The sequence below is a fragment of the Podarcis vaucheri genome, assembly GCF_965113315.1.
Source record: "Podarcis vaucheri genome assembly, chromosome: 7".
In the NCBI taxonomy this organism is placed as follows: domain Eukaryota; kingdom Metazoa; phylum Chordata; class Lepidosauria; order Squamata; family Lacertidae; genus Podarcis; species Podarcis vaucheri.
The window spans coordinates 7695204-7718139 of record NC_138765.1 but is presented as its reverse complement, the minus strand read 5'-3'; the positions used below and the strand labels follow the sequence as shown (position 1 = coordinate 7718139).

General features: G+C 48.8%; 1 protein-coding gene across 9 annotated transcripts in view; it reads right to left on the bottom strand.

Moving 5' to 3' along the window:
- The window catches only part of RYR1 (ryanodine receptor 1), a 223963-nt gene that overhangs the window by 46687 nt on the left and 154340 nt on the right, over positions 1-22936 (bottom strand). For 6 of the 9 annotated variants that reach the window (XM_082230909.1, XM_082230913.1, XM_082230914.1 and 3 more), the window contains exons 64-79: positions 21706-21787; positions 20315-20445; positions 19138-19452; positions 18436-18676; positions 16251-16338; positions 16043-16135; positions 14521-14535; positions 12357-12527; positions 10720-10779; positions 10427-10564; positions 9334-9446; positions 6987-7083; positions 5611-5717; positions 3518-3569; positions 2334-2408; positions 975-1074 (exon numbers count right to left, since the gene is read on the bottom strand). In XM_082230909.1, the coding sequence (XP_082087035.1) occupies positions 975-1074; positions 2334-2408; positions 3518-3569; positions 5611-5717; positions 6987-7083; positions 9334-9446; positions 10427-10564; positions 10720-10779; positions 12357-12527; positions 14521-14535; positions 16043-16135; positions 16251-16338; positions 18436-18676; positions 19138-19452; positions 20315-20445; positions 21706-21787 (1878 nt within the window). The remainder of the gene's footprint in view (positions 1-974; positions 1075-2333; positions 2409-3517; positions 3570-5610; positions 5718-6986; positions 7084-9333; positions 9447-10426; positions 10565-10719; positions 10780-12356; positions 12528-14520; positions 14536-16042; positions 16136-16250; positions 16339-18435; positions 18677-19137; positions 19453-20314; positions 20446-21705; positions 21788-22936) is intronic. The other 3 variants (XM_082230911.1, XM_082230917.1, XM_082230916.1) reach the window with 1 other exon arrangement.

The window sequence follows — 22936 nt, the reverse complement described above, 5'->3', positions numbered from 1 at the left end:
ATAGACAGAAAAGTATGGTATTTGATATGGCAGCCTAGGAACCCCAAATGTTTCCCTAGCCCCGTGCGGGGGCTTCGCACTGTCTGTGTCCACAGGATTCCAGCATGGAATCTGAACAGGATCTTAGGACCCACAGCGGGTTTCTAGTGTGATAGGAATTTTATGGTCTTAGATATATGGCAATGTTCATAACTGCACATACATAGATCAACACAGGAAGACCAACCTGGAACCATTTTGATTCCTAAACTGACCAAATCCTTTCTCTGCAAGGTTGAACTGGAAAAGCCTCCCCATTGTCTCTTTCCTCACGGATCCTGTCTCGGGGATATGTCTGTTTGAATAAGGTGTGAGCCTGTGACCTGGCCCAGGAAATAAGTATTTTACCACTACAAAAGAATGGCCAGGCTCCCCAGGCAATCCAATCAAGTAACTTGCCAGACAGGAGATAAACTGTGACAGGAGAAAAACGACCATTTAAATTTCTGTGATGTAGGTGGGATGTATCTGAGGGGTGGTCTTAGGTTACACCCCTTCTGTGATGTATGCATAATGTTTCTGGGGGTGGTCTTGGTCTAGAGGATGGGAATTTCAAAAGTCTTTATAAGCCATTGCACAGCATTTTTTGGGGGTGCTCTTCCTCTCCTGCGTATGAGGGGAGCACCCTGTTGCAACAGATCAATAAAGATCAAGCTTACGAGCTGCTTTGCTTCTCAATATTCTCTGGTTGGCCTCTGTTATTTTCTCCTACCAATAGGGAACCTATGTAAGGACTCTATATGGGCTCTTGGATACCCCATAAGGGGAAAAGGGCATATTTTTATTTACAACACTAGCTGGGCCTTGTAGCTGAAGAATGGGAGGAAAGCTTCCTCATCCCCACCAGCCTCATCCAAGGCCTCCCAACATGGGAAAGCTGCACCCTGCCAAGGGATCCAGGGGGAGGGTGGAGAGGAAAAAGGGCCGCTTCTGACCTTTGCAGGCGCTAATCATCTGCAGAACCATCTCGGCCGCCCCGCGGTTGTGCAGGCGGGATTGCTGATAAAGGAGCCTCTGCTTCTCCATCTCCTTTTCCTGCAAGGAGGCAAGACAGTGTGAACCGAGGCAGGGCTGCCTTAAGCATAGGCGGCGCTGGGGTGCAAAGATCCGCCCGGCACCCCCCCCAGGTTGCCCGGTCCCAGGCGCGCAGGAGGGAGGAGCTGGCCAGCCGCCTCAGCATCTTGCTGGCTTGGTCGCCCCCAAACGTGTGACGCAGATGGGTGGGTTCTTCCCCGGACTCAACTCTCAGGCCCCAGACTCTTGGCCTGGCGCCCCTGGGAGCCCGGCGCCCGGGTGCCCCACACCCCTAGCACCTATGGGTAAGATGGCCCTGAACTGAAGGCTGGAGGTCAGTGTCAATCATCATTTCCTTGAGGGCTGCCTACACTTCTCCCTCTTAGTTAGGAAAGCCGCTTCTTGCACCACCAGGGCTGCTGTGCAAGGGAGGGCAGGCTGGAGGGCCGGACACATGGCTCCAGCCAGAGAATCCATGTCTCTGGGCCTGGGAGGTCAGGGGACCCGATCAGGCGCCACCAGCTGATATAAAGCTTTCAAAGTGGCTCCTTTCCTTCCCCGAGCAAGGTCACTGGTGTTCACCTCCTAGGCCTAAATGCCCATCACAGCCAGCCTTGTTTGGAAGCCAATGAGCGTTGGTGCACTGGCCGGTTTTTGGAACGGTATGCACAACCGCTGAGTTGATCCCCAGATTAACAGCTTGGTCCTGACCGCAGCCTTCAATTTTATCACTGTTTCTCTGCCTTCTTTCTCAAGGTACCTCACCCACTCCAGGGTGGACCAGGAAGGTATACATTGGAACAGTGAAGATACAATTGTCCCACTAACCCAAGATGGCAACTGCAGGTGTACGTTTGCTCAATCAAGTCTCCCTTGGTACCTGCAGCATCTCCTCCTTGTATCTCCTCCCCCCACCCCACCTCACATTGCAATTAGGTCGAAATAACAAAGCACACTGCGATTTTGCAAATGAAACAATCTTTTAAAGGCCAACAGGTCATAGGAGAATGGTCGACTGATGGGAAGTTGTATAACCTCCCCGCAAACAAATCGTCAAAGGTGTTCAGGGAAGAGCAGGCATTGTATAACCTCTGCACAGGGTTTTCGTGCAAACAAATCAGAGTGAATAATGGTCAGTCAACAGGTTGCCTGAAAGTTGCCCAAGACTTTGCAAACGTACACCCAAGTTTCTGGAGGTTTGAGTACGAGTGGGCAAATGTTTCCTGAAAGTTCAGAAACCTCTTGGGGCGGCTGGGTGCGCGGGGGAGGGGGTCCTTTACCTCGAAGGGAACCTCGGACTCTTCCCCTTCTTCGCCATTTTCTTCACCTTCTTCTCCTTCGTTGATGTGGCAACTCTGGAGTCCAGGGGACCAAAGGATAAGAGGGATGAGCGTGTAAACAAAAAACACAGTCACACATTGGAACTAGCGACAGAACCTCAGAGCTCTTTGCGGCTTGCTCTAGAGCAGGCACGTCCAACAGGTAGATCGTGATCTACCAGTAGATCACTGAACATCTGTGGTAGATCACTGGTAGATCGCTGGCTCCCCCCAAAAAAGCTCTACAACTTTGACCTGAACCCCACAAAACAGGGTTTCTTCTCCTAAAAAAAGCTCAAAAACTTTGACCTGAACCCCCCACAAAGGGGTAGATCACTGCCAGTTTTTAACTCTGTGAGTAGATCACAGTCTCTTGGGAGTTGGCCACCCCTGCTATAGAGTCAGCTCTTGATTCAATAAACCTACTACCCCCTAGCCAGCTGCTGCGGGCCTCTCAGAGAGGCAAACATAGCTCACTAACCTCCATTTGTCCACAGGGGGACTTGGCGAAAGTCATCTCTGAGTAACACGCTGGCGTTTACTGATACTAGCACAGCAACCTTCCCCAACCCAGTGCCCTCCAAATGTTTTGGGCCACAACTCACATCAGTCCCAGCCAGCAAGCCCTCTTACATTTTCTCCCACATTTTCTGCATGCCAGATTACATGTTAAAGGCACAGGAGTAGGATCAATAAAAAGGGGTGGCAAACATCACGACAAGCTTCAGTCCTCCTTCTGAGGCCTCTAACGTGCCATGCAATTAAAACACATCATTTTCGACAGTCATGGCTTCCCCCTCAAAGAATCCTGGGAATTGTGGTTTGTTAAGGGTGTTGGAAACTCCTATTCCCCTTACAGAGGTACAATTCCCAGGCAGATTTAACCATCAACCCTTCTTCCCAGGGAACTATGGGAATTGCAGTTCTGTGAGGGAAATAGGGGACCTGCTCTCAGGACCCTCAGCAAACCATAGCTCCCAGAATTCTTTCAGGAATTTTGGCTGCTTAAAGTGGTGTAATAGCGCTTTAACTGAATGGTGTGGCTGTGGTCTGGGAACCATCACGCATTACATCTTTCTTTTGGAGAAAAAACAGATTAAAATGGCTGGAAATGGTGACCCGGGGCATAGTGGCCTGTCTCTCACCTTTGCCATGATGTCAGCATATGCCATATACAGATAGTCTTCGTCCAGTTTGCTGAAACAAAACAGAAGAGGCTCAGGTTCTATGTGCTGAAACTGGCCTCTCCACAACGCTTGCTCCCAGTATTTATTTTATCGTGCTTTTAAATAATAATAATATTGCAGGCAGAGAAGAGCATCTCACAGTTACTAATCCAAAATCATAATGCAAAGATGTGGCTCACATTATAAACTAAGGGGAATAATGAACGTGGTCCCCACAGCATAATTAGGCTGTCTACTTTTCGACAAACTTGCTTCCTTGCAACAGATTTGCTCATGTTCAGACATAGGCATTATCCCTGCATTCCAAATTCTAAAGAACCATTCTTTCCCCCCCTTTTTTTGGGTGTGCGTGCGTTATAATCTTTTTTATTGAGTTTTTAATTCAATAACATTTCAATTCAATTCAAACATTAAACATCACCATCATCATTTAGGATTCCCTGAATCCTTAGACTCCCCTCCACCTTTCCACGGTTACCATTTTCAATCTTTTTCAACCACTTCACACATTTCCTCTATTTTTCTTAAATCATTCATTTTTACCTTAGCATTACTCAAATCCTGCCAAAGGTTTTAGCAGTTTACAGTGTTCTCTTAAGTGAGCTTTTCCCATTCCTTCTTAAAGTTTCTCTCCTAAAGAACCATGCTGACCGGGCGTGGTGGAGAGAGAGATCCTATGTTTGTGGAGAGATCAATGTCTCCTAGCTACGATAGCTACGCTCTGCCTCCACGGATGGAGGCAGGAATGATTCTGAATACCAGTTGCTGGAAGCCACAGAAAGGGAGTGCGCTCCTGTCTGGGGTCCCGTTTGCCAGCTGCTGATAGGCATCTGGTTGGCCGCTATGAGAACAGGATCCTGGACTTAGATGGGCCATTGGCCTGATCTAGCACGCTCTTCTGATGTTCTTAATGCTCTGGCTCCGTGACCAGGGAGAAGAGTCGGTGGAGGAAGATTGGAAGAAGTTTAAAGATTACTTGCAGAAGCACTGTAAAATTAAGGAGTGTTGAAATGACGCTTGAGTGAAAATAAGTGGTACTGGTAAAGAGATGCTTAAGAAAATGTAAATAGGGATTGATAATTGGAAATGGATATTTATAATAATAGGTTAACATATGGAGTAAGGATGAATGTTAGAAGGTAAGGATTTGCTGAATTTAATATTTGAACTGGAATACAAAGTGGGAGGTGTGAGGAGGTCAAGAAACTAGTGAAGAAAATATAAGATTTGAAAATATTAATCTATTTTTCAGTTTTGATTTTTGGCATTTCTCTTTGTTCTTATTCTTTATTCTTTCTTTTATCAACTGTTTTTCTACTGTGTATTTTTTATTTGTTTTGCTTTTGTAGTTTGAATGTTGGAATTTGTTTTTATTGTTTGTGAAATATTAATAAATATCATTTTTTAAAAATAATAATGCTCTGGCTCAATATAAGTAAGTTGGAGTTCTTATTAAACACACAGAAAAGCATTTGGAGTTCTTGGAAAACGCACAGAAAAGCTCAAGATACGCATTGATCTACCCACACTTAGTTGTTATCTCTGAAAATAACAGGATATATTTATACAAATTCTTCAAACTTGCACAACCCCTTAAAAATTAGCTGATGAAGGTGAAACGGGGCCCTGTCCTGGTTTCTGATCCATAAATGACTTCTGATTTCTGCTCAATGATTGAAACTAAGACCTTTGCGTCGAATCTGATTATGAACATGAACTTATCTCTACTCATAAACTCTTATCTCTAATTCTGTAAAGAATTATTGTGTTATACATATCCTTATGAGTTTGAGTCTGTAATCTCTATTTGAGTTTGTAATCCTTGTCAGAACGCATACTTTTGAATGGATTAGTTTTTGTTACAATTGACTATTGATTTGCTTGTAGGGACCACTCCCACTACTGAAACTTATATTGGCCTGAGTTCTTGGTGTGCTTTTTTCTGGCTCAATATAAGGCAGCTTCCAATGTCCCTAGCCTCTTTATCTCGTGCCCAGCTAAAAAGTCCAACCTGGCTCCGATCCCACACATGCACCCTGCCTGCGACTCACCTCTTCTCGGTCAGCGCTGTCCTGCTGAAATGCAGGATGAGCTGATGCAAAGGATCTGGTTTCTTTTCTGCCTCTTCTTCTTCTTCCTCCTCCTCCTCCCCTGGTTTCTACATCCCATCCCCCGGCAGGAACAAAAGGGAAACCGTGTTAGAGGTTAATAATAATAATAATAATAATAATAATAATAATAATAATATATTATTATTCCCCCCCCAATCTGGCTAGGTTTCCCCAGCCACTCTGGGTGGCTTCCAACAAAGTATTAAAAAACAGTACAGTGGTGCCTCGCAAGACGAAAAGAATCCGTTCCGTGATTCTCTTCGTCTAGTGGTTTTTTCGTCTTGCGAAGCAAGCCCATTGATGGATTAGCGCTATTAGCGCTATTAGTGGCTTTTAGCGGCTTATCAGCTTATCGGATCAGCTGATAAGCGGCTTAGCGGCTTAGAAAAAAGGGGGGAGGGAAAAACCCCCGCAAAAATGTCTTGCGAAGCAAGCCCATAGGAGATTCGTTTTGCGAAGCACCTCCGAAACGGAAAACTCCTTCGTCTAGCGAGTTTTCCGTCTTGCGAGGCATTCGTCTTGCGGGGCACCACTGTAGTCTGTTAAACATTAAAAGCTTCCCTAAACAGGGCTGCCTTCAGATGTCTTCTAAAAGTCTGGTAGTTGTTTTATCTCTTTGACATCTGGTGGGAGGGCGTTCCACAGGGCGGGTGCCACCACCAAGAAGGCCCTCTGCCTGGTTCCCTGTAACTTGGCTTCTCGCAGGGAGGGAACCGCCAGAAGGCCCTCGGAGCTGGACCTCAGTGTCCGGACAGAATGATGGGGGTGGAGACGCTCCTTCAGGTATACTGGGCCTTTGAGGCGGTTTAGGCCTTTAAAGGTCAGCACCAACACTTTGAACTGTGCTCAGAGCAGCTGTCCCCTAGAGTGTATGGGATTCCTGATGCTATGATAGTAATGGGGGAAAGAAAACCATAGAAAAGCCTCTTCCTGGGAGACGACAGAAAAGGAAAGCCCCCAGGGCATAGTGCCTGGTGTGCATTTTTTTATATATATCGGTTGGAAACATGGGAGGACTAGAAAACTCAGTGGCTCATTCCACACCCAGCTCAGCACCTCTCCTGTTCTCCCTCCCAGGAAGGGCATTCCAGACCCAACGATGTCTCTTCCATTCCTGCTATTAAACCGAAGCCAGAACACTGCTCTTTGCTGCCAACGAGTCAGGCATATAGAGGACTTCCACCACAGAGCTGCCAAGTGGTACATGCCCCCCTGCATGTGTGAATGCGCACAAACACGGCGTCCAACTTTCCATTTAATGCTAGAACTTCAGGCTGCACATAGCATTTGGTTCCCATTCTTTCCCCAGGACTCACAGACAGATCGTCAATCATCCTGTCTTCAAAGGGGTGCTCTTCGGTAAGGATCCAGGACAGCTTGTAGCTCTCCAAGTACATGTTGCAAGCCCGGTGCCTGGAAAGCAGATGGGGGCAGGTCAGCCATTAGCCCAGCTCTGCCCTGCCTGCTTCACGTAGCGAAGAGGTGCACAGGAGCAGGGTACCATGCTTGTGAGATCACTTTGCCCCATAGATGCCCCCTTGACTATGTTAGGATTTTTATCCATCCATGCTGCTCCAGCAGTAGCACTACGTTTTGTGTATATCATGTGAGTGAGTGAGCGTGAGACAGGAAGTCTCAGTACTGTTGGAAGTTGGTTTCACTTCTGAAAGTGCTGTTTTTCTGTACTGGTGCTCAGAGAGCACAGACATGCTGATGGATTCTCTGTATATAGGTAAAGGGAACCCTGACCGTTAGGTCCAGTCGTGACCGACTCTGGGGTTGCGGCGCTCATCTCACTTTATTGGCCAAGGGAGCCGGCGTACAGCTTCCGGGTCATGTGGCCAGCATGACTAAGCCGCTTCTGGCGAACCAGAGCAGCGCACAGAAATGCCGTTTACCTTCCCACCGGAGCGGTACCTATTTATCTACTTGCACTTTGACGTGCTTTCGAACTGCTAGGTTGGCAGGAGCAGGGACCGATCAACTGGAGCTCACTCCGTCATGGGGATTCGAACTTCCGACCTTCTGATCGGCAAGTCCCAGGCTCTGTGGTTTAACCCACAGCGCCACCCGTGTCGCCTCTCTGTATATATAGACTGTAAATAAAGTAGTTTTAGAACTACGATTGACTATTTCTTCTGCTATGATAGACCAGAAGACGAATGTGCTCCTCTCAGGAGAGAGGGGTTGCTTATCACTGGTCTCTCCGGACAAAGGGAGATTTACTCCTTTCGGTGCCCACTAAAAACTTTTTTTTGTTTAGGCAAGCCTATCCAGGCATGTAAGGGACGCGGGTGGGGCTGTGGGTTAAACCACAGAGCCTAGGACTTGCTGATCAGAAGGTCAGCGGTTCGAATCCCCATGACGGGGTGAGCTCCCGTTGCTCAGTCCCTGCTCCTGCCCACCTAGCAGTTTGAAAGCACACCAGTGCAAGTAGATAAATAGGTACCGCTCCAGCGGAAAGGTAAACGGCATCTCCGTGCGCTCCTCTGGTTCGCCAGAAGCGGCTTAGTCATGCTGGCCACATGACCCAGAAGCTGTATGCCGACTCCCTCGGCCAATAAAGCGAGATGAGCGCCAGAACCCCAGAGTTGGCCACGACTGGACCTAATGGTCAGGGGTCCCTATACCTTTTACCTGTCCAGGCATGTAGAATGCTGACATGGGATAGCTCAGTCAGTAGAGAATGAGACTCTCAACCTCAGGGCTATGGGTTTGAGCCCCATGTTGGGCAAAGAGATAACCCTTGTGATCCTTTCGAACTCTATAATTCTACGTGGGTTTTCAGCTTATCGTTGATTTTAATTATTATTATTTTTAAATTTTTCAAACGGCTGTTTTCAATTGTTTTTCTTTTACTGGTGACGGTCCTCCTCTTTTCGTAAACTGCATTGAGGTTTTATTGCAACACAGCGGCATATAAATCTTATGGAATAAATAAATAATTCCCTCCCCACCCCATGGCACAGTCAGCTAGTGGTCCCAGGAATTAAATAAATACATTTTTATTTATACCCCGCCCTTCCCGGTTCAAAAAACAGGGCTCAGGGCGGCTAACAGCAAATTTAAAACACAGCTTAAAATAAGAAGAGTTTGGATTTGATATCCCGCCTTTCACTCCCCTTCAGGAGTCTCAAAGCGGCTAACATACAGTATTTTATACAGTATAAAATGTGAATAACAATAAATTCAGAATTCAAAAATCAATTTAGGGGGGAAACCATCCAATATACATTAGATGATCACCATAGCTAGCTGGCTAAATTAGTCCTATTTGGGCCAGTGAGGAGACCAGGGTAGAATTAGCTCTGGGATCCCAGAGCGGGTAATCTTCATAAAAAGGGGAGGGGGAGGGAAGGAAGGGGAATAAAAAAATCAGGCGAAGTTCAAATTGAAAGCCAGGCGGAATAGCTCTGTCTTACAGGCCCTGCGGAAGGAAGTTAAATCCTGAAGGGCCCTAGTCTCCTGGGACAGAGCATTCCACCACGTCGGAGCCATCACTGAGAAGGCCCTGGCCCTGGTGGAGGATAATCTGACTTCCTTAGGGCCTGGGGCTTCTAAACTATGAACCAACAGCTGGGATGCCAGAGGGTTTGCGTAGATCGACCCAAATACAACTCAACAAGCTGGAGTTCAAAACCACCCCTGATCACCTCAACTCACCTGGGCAGGTTGTAGAGGGGCGTCATGCGGAAGCAGGCCACCACAGCTCGCCGCCGTTGCTTAGAGAGCAGCTTGTGCCACACGGCCTTCTTTGACTTGTAAGGATGCTCCGTCTGTGGGGTGTGTACAAATCTCAATGGGGTTGGAGGGCCGGGAGACTCCTCCAGTCATTTCCCACCTACTTTTCCCTCTCCCTTTTCCAGCATGCTTCCTCCCTCTGACCCCTTGTCTCATGTAGGGGCTGGAGGCTTCAGGGCAGAAAATCGTTTGCAGGTGTCTACCAGGGCACCTCTCCATTCTTAAGGAAATCAGCCCTGAGTGCTCACTGGAAGGACAGATCCTGAAGCTGAGGCTCCAAGACTTTGGCCACCTCATGGGAAGAGAAGACTCCCTGGAAAAGACCCTGATGCTGGGAAAGATGGAGGGCCCAAGGAGAAGGGGACGGCAGATGCCGAGATGGTTGGACAGTGTTCTCGAAGCTACCAGCCTGAGTTTGACCAAACTGTGGGAGGCAGTGGAAGACAGGAGTGCCTGGCGTGCTCTGGTCCAGGGGGTCACAAAGAGGCGGACACGACTATACGACTAAACAACATCAACAACCAGGGCACAGGAGCTGTAGCTCAGCGACAGAACACCTGCGCTGCCTGCAGAAGGTCCCAGCTTCAATCTCTGCACAAATCCAGGTAGGGCTAGGAAGGTCCTACGCCTGAAACCTGGGACAGCCACTGAAGGTCAGTGTAAGATGTTACCGAGCTGGATAGATTCAGGGTGAGGCAGCTTTCTACTGTATACTCCTGTTCCACCCATGTCAGATCTGAGGAGGCGATTCCAAGTGCACTAGAGTTAACTAGACAGCCCCAAAGGGAACTGAACTGCCTTCTGCAGCTATCCTTTCAAGCTGTAGATGTTTTAATGAACTCCTCTGTAGGGAGCTCTCCGTTTAACAGAACAGCAGAAGTGATGGCAACCCGTTAAAAGTTGAAGGCCCTTACCCAGGTGAGCCACTTAACAGTTGCCTAGATCACCTGCTGGTTAAATCTGGCCACATTCTTCTGCCTGCTAAACCCAGCTTGCAAGCCTTATCTGCCCGTACCTGCTCCAGGTGGTAGAGCACAGCCGAAACCTCCTGAACCCGTTTGACAATCTTCTCCGGATTGTTGCAGTCCTCGGCTTTGCCAGACATCTCCTTGTAAAGGGCCATCTGCCAGCGCATGGATGAGGAGTTCTCACACTGCAAGGGGAAAAAAAAGATGGGCGTCACTGCAGTTGAGAAGACGGGCGCCCCTCATTCAGGGTAAGGAGGCCTGACTTGCTCCCTCACTAGTCTGGGAGGTGTATTTTGTACTTGCAAAGATCTCGTTCCTCAAGCATCCTTGTGACACTCACCTTGCCCTGGAGGTGCAGGTTGTTGTTGAGGAATTCGCGTACCTCCTCATCAGTGTCTTTCTGTAGAGAGATTGAAAGAAAGAGGCGGCGTTCATATGAGCAAATGAGAGTGGCAACAGTCACGCCTGATATTATTTGGCAACAAGTACCTGTGATCTGTACTGTGCGCACATGCTTATGGTACTATATTATTGTACTATATTGATGATGATGATGATGATTGACTACATTTATAGCCAACCTTTCGTCCAAATAAGAGGGTTATTCTTGCCTGCTGCCCGGTTGGCACTGACCCGAGACAGAGCCTTCTTGGTGGTGGCTCCCTTTCTGTGGAATGCTGCCCCAGGTGAAGTGCACCTGCCTCCCTCAGTACAGAAGAAAGTTAAAAACATTCCTGCTTACCTAGGCATTTAATAGCTGAGAGATACTGGTCACGGCAACCATGAAATTAATAACTGTGAGGGTATGTGATTGTTTTTAAATGCTTCTTGATGTTCTAAATGTGTCTGAATGTTTTTTGATGTTTTCAAGTACAGTGGTACCTCTGGTTACGAACTTAATTCGTTCTGGAGGTCCATTCTTAAGCTGAAACCATTCTTATGCTGAGGCGCGCTTTCACTAATAGGGCCTCCCGCTGCGCGCCTGCGCCTCTGGCACACGATTTCCATTCGCATCCTGGGGCAAAGTTCGCAACCAGGAGCAGCTGCTTCCGGGTTAGCGGAGCTCATAACCTGAAGTATTCGTAACCAGAAGCATACATAACCAGAGGTACCACTGTATGTTTTTATTCAATTTTAAATTGTACTTTAAAAAATAATAATTCTTGTTTGCCACTCTGGGCTCCCTTGGGATGAAGGGGCGGGATGCAATTTGGAAACTAATACAGTGTACACTCGGGTTGCGAACGTGATCTGTGCGGGATGCACGTTCGCAAACTGCAGCATTCGGAACCCGGGTCTGCGCACACGCGGGTTGTGATTCAGCGCTTCTGCGCATGCGCGACCGCTGAAACCCGGAAGTAACCTGTTCCAGTACTTCTGGGTTTTGGCGGTCCGTAACCCGAAAAAGGGATGCGGGTGGCGCTCTGGGTTAAACCACAGAGCCTAGGACTTGCCAATCAGGAGGTCGGTGGTTCAAATCCCCGCGACGGGGTGAGCTCCCGTTGCTCGGTCCCTGCTCCTGCCAACCTAGCAGTTCGAAAGCACATTAAAGTGCAAGTAGATAAGTAGGTACCACTCCGGCGGGAAGGTAAACGGCGTTTCCGTGCGCTGCTCTGGTTCGCCAGAAGCGGCTTAGTCATGCTGGCCACATGACCCGGAAGCTATACGCCGGCTCCCTCGGCCAATAAAGCGAGATGAGCGCCGCAACCCCAGAGTCGGCCACGACTGGACCTAATGGTCAGGGGTCCCTTTACCTTTACTAACCCGAAAAAATGCGGCTATAACCTGAGGTATGACTGTATACTTGTATTTCATTATAATTTTTTAAAAGTATTCTAAGTCCTCTTCCTCCAGCAGTGGCAAGAAGGCTGACCATTGCCCCATTAGCGTTGGGAGACTTGGAACCCCCACTTCCAAACCTCCCTGTGTGAAAGAGGCAGATAATTATTCCCATGCCCCCCCCCCCAACCTTCTCACCAGGGCATAGCGTATCTTGGCCAAGTTGATCAGCTCCTGGTCCGTGGGGGAGCACATGTTCAGGCCAATGGGGAGCATCTTCTTGAGCGTGGCCACGATGAGTGATGTCTGGACGGAATAGCGGTCCCCCCGCCGCTTCTTCTTGGTCCGCTCCTGGTCCGAGCCACCCGACTGGGAGAAAGGTTAGGAGAGGGAGACAAGGGGAGTTAACACTGTGCGGGGAGTTGTGGCAGGGGGACCGGCCACTCGGGCTATCCTACGGCATGCCAAGATATCAGCTGGGCAAAAGCTTAACGGCCAAGCGCCGCTCTGAGGATTCAGTGTGGTTTGGGGCGCGGGGGGTGGGAGGTGGGGTCTAAAGGCTCCCCCCGTGGGAGAATGACGGGCGAGTGTTTTCCTTCGCGAGAAGAGAAGAGGAAGAAGAACCCCCAGCAATGGCCACCGTTGTTCCTCGCACAAAGGCACTCCACGGGGGTAGACGTCCTTTGCGGTCTGCTCCAAATGTAGGAAGGTCTTTATTACACGGAATATTCAAACGGGAGTGGAGGGAAAATACGCCCATTGTTACTTCTGAGGTGTTCTGCCAGGGGTGCATGGATCAAAAACCCGCAAGCATGCACCGGCTTCTTGATCCATAAACTGGAGACGAAATAAAAGAAAATGCTCACACCGGGTGACTTCAGAAGCAGCGATGCACGTAGTTTTCATCCTACATGAGAGCCGTCCTCATGTATGGAAAACGTCCTGTACGAATCAGCCTTATGGGGATGAGAAGGAGGCACTGGGGTGTGGGGTGGGGTGTGGGGTGGGAGTCTGGGATCCAGCGCATGGCAGTGTAGACTGGGAGGAGGGCTGAGAGTTGGGTAGTGTGGAAGAGATCCAGCAATGTGTAATTAGAGGCACAGAAGAGGCTTGGTGGAAGGGCTTTGAAGGGATCTAGGCAGTACCAGAAGTGAACAGTGCAAGCGACTGGGTCGCACGCAGCTTTCCCAAACCTCGTGCCCTTCGGATGTTTTAGACTACAACTCCCATCAGCCCCGGAACAGGGATGATGGGAGTTGCAGTCCAAAAGGCTGGGGAAGGCTGGTCTCAGGTGTATAAGGCAAAGACGGCCTAGTAAACAGGAGAGAGATTTTGGAATATCACTGATGAAGGCTGGCAGATCTGGAGATGAGTGGGGAGAAGGACTGAACTTGCATGAAATGGAGCAGCCGCCATCCCCGACCCCTAGAAGGTTAACGTGGACCAAGATACCCGAGTCTCCTTCCCCGCCATGCCTTTGTCCTCCTACATTTTGCTGTGCAAAAGAGCCTTTCTAACCTCTACACAAAACCGCACACAGAGACACACAGCACCGTTGGCAGCCAAGACACATAATCTACCTCGTGTGGCGTCGCGGGCACCGCCTCCCTCCCATGTGGTGGCAGGGCAGCAGGCAGTGGCAAAGGATGTCACAACAGCTGGATTATGGGATCCAGAAGGTAGGGGAGGGGAACGAGAGATGGTAAATAGGGGAAACCTACATGGGTCCAGGTTAGGGGGCGGAGATCTGCGCATGGCCCAATGCATGCTGGGAGAGGAAGAAGGCTTCCCGAAACAAGCAAATGGAGGTGGGTTTTTTTTAGGAAGGGACCACTTGAGGTCAGAAGCTTCAGGACAGTCTGGCCAGGGAGACGAATAACGTAACTCCGGAAGCAGGGGTGCGTCTCCCCCTGAAATATGGCGTCTTGTCCAAGGGCATGATGGGAGCTTGGTCCTGCCAACGGAGGGCACTTGGTGGCTCGTCAGTGCCAACCCATCGGATGCATGATGCGTTGCTGCCACAGCCACAGAAAGCCACTGCGTTCTTGCCATCCTCCATGCAGCCGCGTGCCCTTCCCTCTCTCCCGGCACCCCTGATTATATCGAGATCATAGCTGTCAACGTTTCCTTTTTCTTGCGAGGAATCCTATTCGGAATAAGGGGATTTCCCTTTTTTTAAAAAAAAGGAAAACGTTGACAGCTATGATCGAGATGGTTCTCTCCCAGGAGGAGGGAGGGGAGGGTTACGGCAGAGATGCGCACTGCACCATGCTGTCTCCACAGGATCACCCCCCCAAAAAAAAAACCCCGACAACAACAACAACAACAAAAGGGGTGGCGGAACGTCCGTTATTTCGCTAACCTGGCCTTCTCCAGACTAAACTCAACACAGGCGAGGGGAGAAGAGGGAGACAAGACAGAAGAGGAGAAAGAGAAGGTTAGACGGAGTTGCAAAGTCCCCTCCCTCTCACACAAACACCGGGCAAAGAATTCAGGGAAGGTCCAAGAAGGTGCAAAGCTGTCCACCGGCATCTTTCTTCTCCCCACTGCCCTGCCCAAACCGAGCAATCCGAAGAGCGAAAAGCCGCTGCATACAGGAAGAGGCCCAGGCCCGAGCCTTGGGCAGAATTTGGCTGGCATGGAATCTTCCCGTTCTTTTGTGTTTTTGCTTTTTTTCCAAAAGAAGAGAACCAAGTTTCTAGTCCTCCCTGTTCACAAGAGGAAGGAAAGCAAGCAGGCAGGTTTGCTGAGGGCTCCATGAGCAGGACATCCATATAGTTATGTGGAGGGGCTCTCTGATGCCCCCCAAACCGTGATGCCCTTTGTCAACCCATGGTGTCCTCCCTCCCCACTTTACCCCAGCCTAACCCGCACTCCTAGATCTCCAACACAAAAGCTGCTTCTTGGGCCCAGGCTTCCTGCAGGCTGCAAAGAGATAAGAACTGAATTGTGCAAGCGTGGGGTGGGCGAGGAAGCACACGACTGATGGTTCAGAGAGCAGGTGGCAGCCAAGTTGAAAGGGTGGGGATGGCAGGCCCTCTCAGAGGCAGCCTGTGGCAGATTGTGGTGAAGCTGAAGATGGGGTGGTGATGGTGATGGGATGCATTTGGCTGAGGTGGGGGGTGGTGGTCCACTTCAGCATGCAGTAGGTACCCCACAAAGGAAAGGAAAAGACAGTTTTAGTAATGTTGTTCAACTATTACCACCATTGCTTATTAAATTTGTATACAGTGGTGCCTTGCAAGACGAAAAGAATCCGTTCTGTGATTCTCTTCATCTAGCGGTTTTTTCGTCTTGCGAAGCAAGTCCATTGATCGGATCAGCTGATAAGCGGCTTAGCAGCTTAGAAAAAGGGGGGGGAGGAAAAAAAACCAGCAGGAACTCGCAAGACATTGTCGTCTTGCGAAGCAAGCCCATAGGAAATTCGTTTTGCGAAGCACCTCCAAAACGGAAAACTCTTTCGTCTAGCGAGTTTTCCGTCTTGCGAGGCATTCGTCTTGCGGGCACCACTGTACTGCCCTTCATCCGAAGATCACAACAAAAAAATCATTTGCACAGGTCTTTTTCGTCCTAAGCGCCTCACACAGATTACTGGCATGTTAGGGGGAGGTGGGACTGGGACTGAGCAATAAGGGTTTGCCTAAGGGCATCTGATAATCTCATGGCTGTGTTGGGGACTTCCTGTTCCACAGGAAGTCAACCCTTGTTGACTGTACTAGGGCAGCCAATCAGGGACTTCCGGTCAAAACAGAACCCAGAGGTTGTCACTTCAAAGGTTTGCCTAGGCACCCCTTTTGGGGGGTGATAGGCTGGCTCCAGGCAGGGTGAGACCCTCCACCCCTGGTGGCAAGCACCCCTCTTCCACACCCCAGCCCTCCTCTCACCTTGGACATTTTGCTCTTGCTGTCGGCTGTCAGGAAGGACATGTTGTTGATTTCGTTCTGCACTACAAAGTTCTGCTCCTCCCGTTTGAAGTTCTGAGGCATGGGAAGGAAGAACAGATGAGCCTCATTTCATGGGAGATGCTCTCACGCGTCTCCATCAACACCCACGCAACCACCACCCACCCCCTCTGCCGAAAAGGCAACTCACATGTGACTTGGACCAGTAAATGAACACCTCCCCGACCATCCGGAACAGCTCCTCGGCATCTGAGTTCGGTTCCGTCAACCAGTTGGCCCTGCAGATTAAAAAAGAACTGTCAGTAGATACCACCTTCCCACTTCCATAGCTAATGGGGCATATTCAGGGTACATTAAAAAACAACAACACACAACACAACTAATTTAAGGTACGGTATTAGATTATCTCCCTTTTCTCCCATCCCTGTAATTGGACAATGCAAGTTATCACTGGATGGTGCAGTTATCTAGATATAAACATTTGGAAGGGAAACGTAGCAAATCGTCACAACTTTCTGGGTATTGGCGGTTAGGCATTGGTATAGTTCTGTAGATGGAAGAGGGGAGGTAGCGCCATCACCTGCCCCACATATTGAAGGGTAGTCCGTTAAAGGATTCTGGGGTGTGTGGCCCTGACCGAAGCCTAGGGAGGTTAGGGCCTAAGGCACGCCACCTATTGGTGACTCTGGGGTTTTTTTCCTAGTTTATGTGCATCCGCAGGACTCCCCCTACTGGTGGTTAACCCTTCCCAGACTTCAAGCAGACAGGCTGGAGTCAGATATAGTCACTTAGGACCAATGCCTAAGCCAATACCGCTCATCACCTGTAACCAATCAAGTTGTGGCCTTTTTGAGCCCATTAACCTTAATAATTGCGTCATGTGTCATTATTTCCGACTGGGGGAGTCGGGAACTCGCCACGCAAGTCTGCCTGCAGCTTGCGAGTGTGGTATCTGAAAGAGGGACTCAGGCAGAAACACCAGGCATTTTACTCCTTGCACCGCTGGAGAACTTCTCAGACACACCGAGACATTATTAGCTCAATCTCTGCCGTGCTGCAGTGCCACCCCCTGTGGTGGCCAGAGCTGGAACTCTGTGATTGGAGGAAGCAGCAGGAGCCTCGCCAACTTGCTTGCTCCAAGCTGTGCTGTTGAGTCTGAGTAACTGGGATATGGAGCAACAGCACAGGCTGCTTGCCCTGGAGCCCATCTTTGACTACGTTCCTGCCTCTGAACTCGTGGTTCTCATCTACCCAACCTGGTACCTCACCACTGGTGTGACAATTGATGACCTCCTTCTACCAGTCCACAATGGAAAGCGTACTCTCCTATTGTATCACAGTGTGGTACGTTGGCTTGACAGCCACAGTCAGAAAGTCTTTACAGAGGGTGGTGAACGCAGCACATGATATCATGGGCTGTCCCCTGAGCCCGCTAGATGACATCGCAAGGGATCATTGCCTCAGGGACGATTCACACCCGGGCCAGCACCTCTTTCATCTTCTACCCTCGGGCAGGAGACATAGAATCGGTTATACCAACAGGCTAAAAAACAGTTTCTATCCGTGGGCTGTTAGGCTGCTGAATGGAAAATAATACAGTGGTGCCCCGCAAGACGAATGCCTCGCAAGACGGAAAACTCGCTAGACGAAAGAGTTTTCCGTTTTGGAGGTGCTTCACAAAACGAATTTCCTATGGGCCTGCTTCGCAAGACGACAATGTCTTGCAAGTTCCTGCTGGGTTTTTTCCCTCCCCCCCCTTTTCTAAGCCGCTAAGCCGCTTATCAGCGGATCTGATCAGCAGATAAGCCGCTAAAAGCCGCTAATAGCACTAATAGTGCTAATCCGCTAATCCGTCAATGGGCTTGCTTTGCAAGACGAAAAAACCGCTAGACGAAGAGAATTACAGAACGGATTCTTTTCGTCTTGTGAGGCACCACTGTATAGTGCAACTGACTTTCAGGGTTGGTGTGTTGTACGACAAGCACACAGAGTGCAATGAGACTGAGTGTTTGTGTGGGGAGAGGGAGGCTCGGTTAATTTCATTGCACACAGGTTGTTCATTGACAATAAAGGTATTATTATTATTATTATTATTATTATTATTATTATTATTATTAAACCTAGCAGAATTTATGTGAGGACTAGACTGATGTTCAAACAATGCAGCAGTAAAGTTCAAGGACCCAGGGATGTGTGGAGCAGGGTGGTGAGGGGTGAAGCCCGGGAAGAGGGATTGTGGCCTGGGGAGAGGGCCAGAGAGAGAGAGAGAGAGAGACCTGGAGGCCGCATTTGGCCCCTGGGCCCAAGGTTCCCTACCTCTGTTGTAAACCTGTGTGGCATGCAAGCGTTAACACCCTGTGCAAAATCCGAAGTACCTGCTGTTGTCAACGTAGCGGATGAGCAGGGGGTATAGGGCGTAGAGATCGCGGCAGAGCACAGAGAACTCGTCCCTGATCAGCAGCTCAGCGTCCTCTGACTCGGTCTTGGCCTCCAGCCGCAGCTGGTCCTCCTCAGCCACCACTTTCCCTGACCGCTTCTTCAGCTTCTCCATGGTTGGAATGAAATGGGAGCGGAGCAGTTCTGGTTTGGCTTTGCTGACGATGGGCTGAGCGAAGACTACATGGGGAAGAATTAAGAAGATGGGCTTCGGATGAGAAAAAGTGCCTCAAATCCCACATAAACGGCCTCGGTCCAGTATATCTGAAGGAGCGTCTCCACCTCCATCGTTCTGCCCGGACACTGAGGTCCAGCGCCGAGGGCCTTCTGGCGGTTCCCTCATTGCGAGTAGTGAGGTTACAGGGAACCAGGCAGAGGGCCTTCTCGGTGGTGGCACCCGCCCTGTGGAATGCCCTCCCACCAGATATCAAAGAGAACAACAACTACCAGACTTTTAGAAGACATCTGAAGGCAGCCCTGTTTAGGGAAGCTTTTAATGTTTGATGTATTACAGTATTTTAATATTTTTTGGGAAGCTGCCCAGAGTGGCTGGGGAAGCCACCCAGATGGGCGGGGTATAAATAATAAAATTATTATTATTATTATTATTCACATCCTCCCTGTCCTCTGACCCTCCGTACCTGCCAACCGCTTCATCCAGGAAGCTTCGTCGATGCCCAGGTTGTTGACGATGATCTTCAGGATGTTGCCCAGCAAGGTGTTGAGTTGGTCGGAGGTCACATCCGTGCACCAGGGCCCCTGGGGGTTGGTTTCAGGGCCCCGCTCCCACCAGCGGGGCAGGTAGTTGCAGAGCATCGGCAGGGTGACCTCGATCACATGGGGCATCTCGGTGTAGCGGGCCCCTGACTCCGCCAGCCCGCTGATGTCCTTCATCAGCTTGTCCAGGATAGGGATGTCTGGGCACATCTCCTCCACGCGGTTTGGAAGGCCTAGGACTGGGGAAGCAAAGGGGAGGGTATGAAACCCCTGGATTGGGAACAGAGGAGGTGCAAAACGACCCACACATTCAAGGAAAGCGTTTAATGTTTAATAGACTATTGTATTTTAATATTTTGTTGGAAGCCGCCCAGAGCGGCTGTGGAAACCGAAATGATATACAACGAATTGAAGAAAATGTTCCATTTAACATTTGTTTAAAAAACCTGAAGCATTAGGGATTGTAGGGAAAGATCAGCTGAAAAACATCTTCATGTATGCGACAACAGCTATGAGAGTTCTGGTAGCACAAGGATGGAAGACTGAAGAAACCCCAACCCAAGAATCATGGCAAGAAAAATTGAAGGACTATGCAGAACTGGCAAAACTGACATATAAGCTACGGGACATGGATAACTGTGACTTTAAAGAAGAATGGGAACTCTTTACAAAGTATTTGAAGATACAACAAAGCGAAGTGGACTCCTTGGCTGGCTTTGAATAAACATTCACAAACTTTTTATTGATAATAATCAGCTAAATAGTTTGAGGATTTATACAACTGTGTAACATGCAGAAAACAGCATTTTTAGAGAAATCAAAGACTGGAACTGAGGGAAGTCGGGGAGTGGGGGTGGGTGGGTTCTGTGGGGGGAGGGAGGAAAAATGGGGGGGAAATAAGGATGATATGTTTCTGGGTGTTTGTTTTAATTTTGAATACAAGCTATTTAAAACAAAAAACAACAACAGAGTAGCTGGGGAAACCCAGCCAGATGGGCAGGATATAAATAATAAATTATTATTATTATTATTATTATTATTATTGTTGTTGTTGTTGTTGTTGTTGTTGTTGTTGAAAGGCAGGTGGAAAGAGGCACTCACTTGCTCGCTCCCTGGGTGATTTCGTAGTGTAAACAGAGAAGGGGTTGTATTCGTTGAGATGAGGCTCCAGGAAGGCCACGGGCATTGCTGCTGCCAGCCGCGCCAAGCATTCACCAAGTTGCGGACGCTGCCTGCAGAGTTGGAGGAGACAGGCAAGGAGAAGTGAGAGGCACTGAAAGCGAAAGGTGCTCTGCCTAACAATTTAACTTGGAAGGTACTGGTTCAATAACGCTCAAAAGGAAGCTTTGGACAATGAATGATTGGGAGTTGCTGCGCCATTAAACTTCAGATAACAGACTTGGACAACATCCCAGATTGGAATGGAGTCAGAGGAAGTTGCGCTGATAAAAAGGCAGTTGGAAAAATATGTACTAATAAAGCTGTATTCGACGGGTGAAAGTATATGATGTTTGACGTGATTGAGAATCGTGGACTCAGGGACGGAGAATTATAAAGCGTCAAAATCGAGATGGGGAAAATATGGAAACAACAAGTAGAGGCAGGACTGAGATGTGGAGATACCGTATTCTTTGCTCTATAGGACGCACTTTCCCCCCTCCAAAAATTAAGGGGAAATGTGTGTGCGTCCTATGGAGCGAACGCAGGTTCCTTGGCTTCAGCGATAGTAACACGAAGCCTCCGAAGCGCAGAGGGAGCGCTCTCTCCGCGCTCCGGAGGCTTCGCATTGCTTTCGCTGAAGCCTGGAGAGTGAGAGGGGTCGGTGTGCACCAACCCCTCTCGCGCTCCAGGCTTCAGGGATAGCCGCCTGAAGCCTCCGAAACACACTGGGAGGTCCTGCTGAGCTCCGGAGGCTTCGGGTTCCTTTTGCTGAAGCCGGGAGAGCAAGACTCTCCTGGCTTCAGCAGAGAGGGAGAGCTGCGCAGCGCCGCTTCGGCCAAACGGGAGGAGAAATGGAAGGGGCTCCGTTTCTCCTGCCGCTTCGCTGAAGGGGCGCTGAGCAGAGAGGGGGAGATTTTTTTTTTCTTGTTCTCCCCCTCTAAAACAAGGTGAGTCCTATAGAGCGAAAAATACGGTAAGCTTCAGAGATCCAGACCCTGGGGAAGCTCCAAAAAATTAATAATTAAAATTTGGAGTATAATTTGGTCTTTTTTCTTTTAGTTTTTATTTATGATTGGATATATTAATTGGATGTTTTTTATTGGAAAATCAATAAAAAGGATTTTAAAAAAGAAAGAAAAGAAAGCGAATGTTTCCATTGCAAAGCCCTGCTCATCCCACAATGGGTGATTTGGGTTCTGAATTCTGTTCCCCACCCTGATTGTGTGAACTTTGGTGATGGGCTCTACCTCCTCTGGGCATAAGTAGCGCCTCCCCCTCCCCCAATTGCGCACAGACCCCTTGCTCCAGGATTCTCGTGATAATGCACTCACCTCTCCACATAAGGGTTTTTGGTAGTGCCCAAGGAATAGATGCTGCATAGAGTTCGGTAGCAGGAGACCTGCACGTCATCCACTGCGGGGACACACAGAAAAATGGGTGTTGGTTTCAGGACCAGATACATACGGCTTCTCCTTCTTACAGTTCTCTGTTGTCAGAGATACGAACCTCCTGTTTCCCCAACAACATCGTCTGGGATATATACTGGGGTTCGGCCAAGACCACCAGGCCCCTCACCACCACCTCTGCTACACCCCCAAAAAACTGGGTGGAAGGAAGTCTATGTTTTTATGTGTTTTTTGGTGTGTTCTTTTTCATTTTCTTTTGTGTAATTTCTTATTTTTCTTTTTTTGCTTGTGATATTGTTTGGTTTCTGTTACTGCAATTCAATAAAGTGTTTATTTAAAAAAACAACAACAACTAACCTCCATTTACACTAGCGATGGCCAAACCTGTCCTTTTCAATTTCTCAGTTTTCGATGAAGCACATTTCCCCAACAGTTTGCAACCATTATTATTTCTCCAAGTCTTTATTAATGTTGGCTTCCCCTAATATATGCAGATTTCTATGCCGCTTGGCTTCGTGTTTTGTTTTTTTTAAACTTCCCCACTAATAAAATGCTGCTTCTTCATTTGTATGTTATTTTCGCTGATACATGGATCTTTGTGTGTGCTTTCCCCTTATATACGCATTTGGGCACACGAGAATTGGTTGGGAAGCCACTTCACAAAATTCGAAGCAGTGCAAAATTCAAAGGCTATAGAAGAAGAGAAGAGTTTGGATTTGATATCCCGCTTTATCACTACCCGAAGGAGCCCCAAAGCGTCTCACAATCTCCTTTTCCCTTCCTCCCCCACAACAAACACTCTGTGAGGTGAGTGGGGCTGAGAGACTTCAGAGAAGTGTGACTGGCCCAAGGTCACCCAGCAGCTGCATGTGGAGGAGCGGAGAAGCGAACCCGGTTCCCCAGATTACGAGTCTATCGCTCTTAACCACTACACCACATTTCAGTTCCGTGTATAGTGGTACCTCGGGTTAAGTACTTAATTCATTCTGGAGGTCCGTTCTTAACCTGAAACTGTTCTTAACCTGAAGCACCACTTTAGCTAATGGGGCATCCCGCTGCTGTCGCGCCGCCGGAGCACGAAGCAAAGTTCTTAACCTGAAGCACTATTTCTGGGTTAGCGGAGTCTGTAACCTGAAGCGTATGTAACCTGAAGCGT